General features: G+C 25.8%; 1 protein-coding gene across 1 annotated transcript; it reads left to right on the top strand.

Annotated features, from left to right (window-relative positions):
• The first annotated feature begins 1,808 nt into the window (after nucleotides 1-1,808).
• LOC111612755 (degenerin unc-8-like) lies at nucleotides 1,809-7,081 on the top strand. The gene is made up of 9 exons (XM_023354008.1): nucleotides 1,809-1,977; nucleotides 2,040-2,200; nucleotides 2,271-2,357; nucleotides 2,485-2,599; nucleotides 2,879-2,942; nucleotides 3,032-3,092; nucleotides 3,165-3,214; nucleotides 3,308-3,383; nucleotides 6,674-7,081. The coding sequence occupies exons 1-9, from the start codon at nucleotides 1,875-1,877 to the stop codon at nucleotides 6,806-6,808; spliced, it is 852 nt and encodes a 283-aa protein (XP_023209776.1). The 5' UTR covers nucleotides 1,809-1,874; the 3' UTR covers nucleotides 6,809-7,081.
• The last annotated feature ends 437 nt before the right edge of the window (nucleotides 7,082-7,518 follow it).

The following is a 7,518-nucleotide window of genomic DNA, read 5'->3' on the forward strand; positions in this document are numbered from 1 at the left end:
AAAAAAAAAAAAAAATGCTTTCTTAATACCCACAGGGTGGCAAGAGTCAACAATAAAAAAATGTACATTCTTGTTATTGACGATAGAATTTTATATTATATTTATAAAACTCTCCATAATAAATGAAATAATAACCTATTGGATTCTTTAGTAATATTTAAATATTTCAAATTAAGTTATCAAAAGGCATAAGGTCGAGTTTAATTTCATCTTGACAATCTTTTATTGTATTTTATATAATCATAATCTCAGTAAAAGTAATTAACACCTTTCATAATTAAAAAAAATGAAACTGATAATTTTTTAAGTTGAAAAAATAGGAAAAAATTAGAGATAAAAAAATAACGATTTCCAATAACAAACTCTTTCATTATGAAAATTCAAAATGTTATTTAAATGCATGGTGATTGGTTGATAGAATTTCTCGTTCAACCAATCATATCGTATGTTAACTTACATATCTTTTTCAGTTTTATTTCTACTAATAGATAATTTAGAGCTGCTAGAAATCCTTAAAAATGAAATCTTATGAAAAAAGATCTAATACAAAACCACCTTATATTATTGCGTGGGAAAATTCATCAAAAAATAAGAAAAAGTTATCTCGAAAAAAATGCAGTGAAATATTTTTTTTGAACTATCCTAGTATTAAAGAAAAACACAGAAATATCAAAATTTTTTGGTTAATTATTGTATTTGGAGGTTTATCAGGTTTCACATATTCCAGTTATAAATTTCTAACGAATTTCTTCGAATATCCTGTTGTTGTTAATCTAGAAGTAGAGAATGAAGGTGAACTATTTTTTCCAGCTGTAACAATTTGCAATTCAAATAGGTAAGCCTAGCAAAAAACTTTAGAAATAATATTATAAATTAATTATTTTTCTATTCTAGAATGAGAGTATCGGAACTCCATAAAGACGTGTGTAAATCTAAGCGAAAATCTTGCGAGTATTTACGTATCATACATGAAAGTTCTTCAGATATTGAGAATAAACCGGTATATACGATATTATATTCAAACTTATTATTATATCTATTAATAAATTTATCATAATTTATCATTACTTGATATAGGAATTTGTCTTTAAATTTGCAACATGCAGTAATTCTTCGAAAAGAGAAATGACATTATATCATCAAAAATTACTTGCATTCACGAATACTTTCTCGAGATTTGAAGATTGGAAAATAAAAAAAATGAGTCACCAGATAGAAGACATGATTGAAGAATGTACTTTTGATGGAGAAAAATGTGATGCTTCGTAAGAATTATATCGTTTTTAATAAATAATTTGAGTTTATTTTTTAAAAATAATTTCATCAATGATGCAAAGAATCATTATTTTTAGCTATTTCCGCCCTATCGGCAATGAGAAGGCCTTTAATATACCAACCGCGAGTTTGGCCAGGCTCATAATGAGGGCGGCCGGGTGGCGAGGGACGGAGCCCAATACAGTATATGCGGGACGGATTGTCCTAAAAAATTTCTGGGAGTTGATCCCAGGTGACCATAGCGAGAGGCTTACGCTTCACTGCTTCGACCATCTACAAATAACAATTCGAACGTAGGATTAATGGGAAAAGGCAATGCAATACGTGAGCGATCTGCCGAGAGGAATAGACTGGAGGATTTTCTAAGAGAAACGCATCCTTATTTAACTGTTATTCAAGCGAAGAAAACCACAAAACTCCATGCGGCTAGCGCGTTGGCGAAACGCGAACCCACGACCTTCAGTGGTGTTATCCATTCAACCATTGGGGCGAAATGTACTTGTAAATATATTTTTTGAATTGATATTATTCTTTGCAGAAGCTTTACTCCTTTGGAAAGTTTTACATATGGCAGCTGTTATACTTTTAATGGACGTTGGATGAATTCTAGAGGACAAGAAGATATGGGGAGAAGGAAAAGAAAGAAATTTATAGATGATGGAAACGAAAAATTGATTTCTAGATCTACGAATCCCTTCTCTGGTAAGAAATATTTTTACAAATTTTAATTTATTCTAAAAGTAATTACTGGTTATTTCTGTTAGGGTTATCTTTAACTCTAAACGTTCAGATAGAAGAGTATTTATCAATAACATCTAAAATGGGAGTTCACGTAATAATTCATTCACCAGACGAACGACCTTATCCAGAAGAAACAGGCATCGACATTAGTACTGGATTTGATACTGCTTTTGCCATTCAAGAGGTTTGTAAATAAATATATATGTGCGTGTATTTTAAATATATGAGTTAAGATTTGAAATTTAAAATTTTAGAATCTTTACAGAAGAATGTCTAAACCATTTAAAGATAAGTGTGTTCTTTACGGTAAAGATGATTTTAAGAAAATAAAAAGTCAAAAGGTAACAAGTTAAAAAGTTTTATTATCTTATCTGCTAATTAATGTACTGTACAGTACATCTGAGCAAAGGTCATTATTTGGAGCTTTAATCAAACTAAAATATTAGATTTTTCTTTTACACTCAACAGGAATGTCTTTCATTATGCACTAGAGATCTGATTAAAAAAGAATGTGGTTGTTTGGATCCTACTTTGAAATTTTACAGAAACGTAACATTTTGCGATTTGACTAAGGAAGAAGATGGTATTATTATTTTTAACTTATAAAAATTATATTATACTAAAGATAAAAATTATGGATGCTTCTAAGTAATAAGCAGCTAAGCAAGCAAATCAATAACATACTGCCATAATCCATTTGAAAAGAACTACATTATTGGCTTGCTTATTAACTGCTTGATACTTAAACAAACTGTCTATGAGGCGATTCTATTTTATAATATTTTATATCATTTAAACTACATTTAGATTTATTAAATATCTTTAAAACGGTAACAAAACTAAAATTTTTTTTTTTTGGTAGCATGCTGCATGATGAAAATGAGAAAAGTGAATATTTCTTACTGCCAGTGTCCTCTACCTTGTCAGTGAGTTAAAATCTTGATATTTTGAAAATATTAAAATTATACCGTAAAATTGTTACATAATGAACATTATACATTTACTTGGAATTTAGTGAAATTACGTATGATGTAAGTCTTTATTCGACAATATGGCCATCAGAATCAGAATTTAAGGTTAGAATTTTCAGATGCTTTAATTTTTTAAATAATTTGTGTATAATTTTTTAATGTAAAATTATTTTGTAGCTTCGCTCTTTAAAGAATTTGTCAAAACAAATCACTTATGAAGAATATAGGTAAATTTAACGACACAGAATAGCCTCAAATTGATATTACGTTAAAACATTGATTTTGTATAACATTCTCTGTATATTACTTTCATTTCTAAGAAAAGGACATCTTCAAATGAATGTATTCTTTGACAGAATGGAACGTTTTATTTATAATCAACATCCTGTTTATGAGGTAAAATTTTAGTAATTCTCATACATTTTTATGAAAGTATCAGATATAAATTGTGCTTTAATTTTTTACTTTATATTAGTAATAGTGGTTTGACACATACTAATCACAAGTTTTAATTAAATTAATTTTCTAATCACAAATTTGATACATACTGAACACAAATCTTTAATTTTTATAGATGTTTATGAAAAATATACTTACAATTCATCTTATTGAACGTTGAGGTTTGCTGACTGTTGAAACCTCTTGATTCTGATGAAAAATTACTCCATATTTATACTTACATTTAAAGATATCGAAAAGATGTGGTCGAGAATTATTAATAAAATATTTGCTAATTTTGTTTTTGTTTTTTTTTTTGTTCTAATATTCGAATAAATTAAAATACGACAATTTGAAATAATATTATAACAATAAGACAAAGTAAAGTAGGGAAATAGTTCAATATAATAATTATTTAATTTATATTTGTTACTTATTTATTAAATACCTATACAACGTATTGATTTTGAAAATATCTATTTTTTGTTCAATTAAGAATTGTTCGTAAGATAGAATATCGCAAAGAGAACAATGCTTTTTAAAATATTTGTGGTAATAACAATTCTTTTTAATATTATCTGATCTTGGACACCCAAGAAGTTCGATGTCTAAATAACTGTAGTTCCAGTTTTTAAAAAGATTTTTTTTTCTATCTATCCACATTTAAATAAAAATATTCGTTATACGTTGTGAAATAATTTAATAAGTTTTGTAAATTACTATGTTCGATCCAGCCAGTTATATCCGATGGTTTTTCGTCTATAAAATTTAATCCATGAATTTTTTTGGTAGTAATTCATCAAAATTCATTTTTATAATGAATCTATTATTTTTTAAAATTTAACAGTTAGACTTAAAAAATCGGTAAGGTTCGACAATTATATGTATGGTTTATATCTGTCATATGATAAACAAAATTTTAAGGAATTACAATCAGAGGTTCGTTATCTGAAAGTTTAATACCAAGTAATATAAATTTAAATGTATAGAAATTAATTAAAATGATAATATTATTGATAATAAGTTAATATTAAATAAATGTAATCGATTATATTATATTTAAAACTAATATAATTATATACATACGATAATATAACTAATACAGATCATCTTACAATTTTATTATGTTTTTAGTTAATTTAATTAAATAAGTTGTTTTTAAAATAAATTACCTTATTGTTGTAAAATTTATTCTTAAAGTTTGTTGATATATAATAATTTACATTGAGGTGAGATGAGTTTATAATTTAAAAAATGTGTATAATCAGAGTTTCATTTATTAAAGTTTAATATTTTTAAATATTTCCTTAATTATAGTTTATCAGGTAAATAAATATTATTTCAAAGAAATAAAGGAATTATGGTTTAATATAAACCATATAGTAATTCAAAGTTTAATGAGTTGGTTTGTTCACACAGTATAAATTCGATTTGAAGAAAGACAATTTTTTAATATTATTATTATTATTATTGCTACTGTACAGTTTGAGTTAAATTCTCATATTATATCTTTTACTTTTATTTCATTTTGGTAACTAAACTTTTTTTAATTTTAAAAACACAAGTTTCATTTCAATTCAATTACAACATAAATTTTAAAAATTATATTTTTATAGATTTCCCATTAACACTTTGACAAAATGGATGAAATAATTGAATATAATCGTGATATAATATCAAAAATAGGAAGACAAGACAACATTTGGTATATCAATGAACATTCTATAAGTCTACGGCCAGTAAAATATATTTATGTACGAAATCTTTTTGTCATTTTCTTATTAAATTATAAAATAATACTAATCCTAATTTTTATTTATATAAAATTACAGAATGCGATGCTAATAGATTTTGAAACATTTCAAGTTAAAGATCGTGAAATTATTTATCGACAGTTGGCCATAAAAACATTACACAGTCCTATAGAAGCTGTAATAGACATTTATATAGATTCTGTTAAAAATTATCAATTATCAGCGAAAGATCNCTGTTAAATTTTAAAAAATAATAGATTCATTATAAAAATGAATTTTGATGAATTACTACCAAAAAAATTCATGGATTAAATTTTATAGACGAAAAACCATCGGATATAACTGGCTGGATCGAACATAGTAATTTACAAAACTTATTAAATTATTTCACAACGTATAACGAATATTTTTATTTAAATGTGGATAGATAGAAAAAAAAATCTTTTTAAAAACTGGAATTACAGTTATTTAGACATCGAACTTCTTGGGTGTCCAAGATCAGATAATATTAAAAAGAATTGTTATTACCACAAATATTTTAAAAAGCATTGTTCTCTTTGCGATATTCTATCTTACGAACAATTCTTAATTGAACAAAAAATAGATATTTTCAAAATCAATACGTTGTATAGGTATTTAATAAATAAGTAACAAATATAAATTAAATAATTATTATATTGAACTATTTCCCTACTTTACTTTGTCTTATTGTTATAATATTATTTCAAATTGTCGTATTTTAATTTATTCGAATATTAGAACAAAAAAAAAAAATTAGCAAACATTTTATTAATAATTCTCGACCACATCTTTTCGATATCTTTAAATGTAAGTATAAATATGGAGTAATTTTTCATCAGAATCAAGAAGTTTCAACAATCAGCAAACCTCAACGTTCAATAAGATGAATTGTAAGTATATTTTTCATAAACATCTATAAAAATTAAAGATTTGTGCTCAGTATGTATCATATTTGTGATTAGAAAATTAATTTAATTAAAATTTGTGATAAGTATGTGTCAAACCACTACTAATCTTGAATATTGAATTTTTCTTTGAATATAGCTTATTTAATTCTAATAGGTTAACAACCATTTGAAAGATTTAATACACAAAATTAACTTTACGACAAATAAAGGACTAGAAATTATTTAATAAAACATTTTTTATATTTATATTTGAATTGTTTGACAATAGTTTAAAGCAGGGCTGTGAGGTTGCGTAAAAATCTACCGACTCCGACTTCACAGCCCTGGTTTAAAGGTACAAAATGTCATGAATCAATACAAAACACTGGTTCTCATAAATTTAAAGTTGTTATACAAAATATTTTAAATTAAATTGTTTGTTTGGAGTTTTCTCTGTATATTCTAAGTAACGTATGCAACCTTTCTAGATATCACGTTTAATAAACAAATCAACAGAACATTTGATTATCATCTCATACATTTCCATCTTTTAAAAGCTTATTTTAAAACTGTTTTTCTTTTACAGAAGGACGAATTTTTCAGTCATCTTGGTGGACAGTTGAGTTTGTGGTTGGGATTGTCACTATTAACCCTTTTTGAATATTTAGAAAAATTTTCACTCTTTTGTATACAAGTATATAAAAATTTCTCTAGAAAATAGATGACAGTCTTAACATCTACATGCAATTAATTTTAAGGCTTCAAATGTCTCTAGAATGCTAATTTTTGTGACTGTTATTAATATTAGAATATTTGAAAATTCATCAAAATTTTAATTACTCACAATTTAATTAAATATTTATAAAAATTGTTATTTATTTATTTAGCAAAACATGTACCATATCTACATCTAATAGCTACAAATATTTTTCTACATATTTGTTATTAATGTTGAGGAAATCATGAGATATATATTCGTTCAGTGAATAGTATTACCACAGAATTTATACTAAATGACATAACACGTTTGCATTGCTACTCATATCATTTGATACTAATATGTAAGCACCTAGAACGCTAGGAGCAGAGGCATTTTTAAGGGGTGCGCAAGCACAGCTGCACCTCCTTCTGAGGGTTTTATTCCGAGTAATGCCAGGTAAGTCAGATAGTAAAAAGTTTTGTAAGGTATATTGTTTCTTTTCCGCCCCCTTTAAATATTTCTGGATTTGCTATTGCCTAGGATTGTGCGAATTCAGAGAGAAACCTCAGACATTTTATAGATCGTTGTTCGATGTGTCGAACAGTCTCGCATCACCCGACTGCCTTCAAAAATATGTTTAAAATATTTTATTGATACAATTAGCATATTTTTATTTTACGATTATAGTTTAGTAAAAGATTATTATTAATATTCACGGCAGTCAAAGAATT

This window comes from Centruroides sculpturatus, unplaced genomic scaffold (genome assembly GCF_000671375.1).
Source record: "Centruroides sculpturatus isolate CEXI.00-Female unplaced genomic scaffold, Cexi_2.0 scaffold1686, whole genome shotgun sequence".
NCBI classification, from domain to species: Eukaryota; Metazoa; Arthropoda; class Arachnida; order Scorpiones; family Buthidae; genus Centruroides; species Centruroides sculpturatus.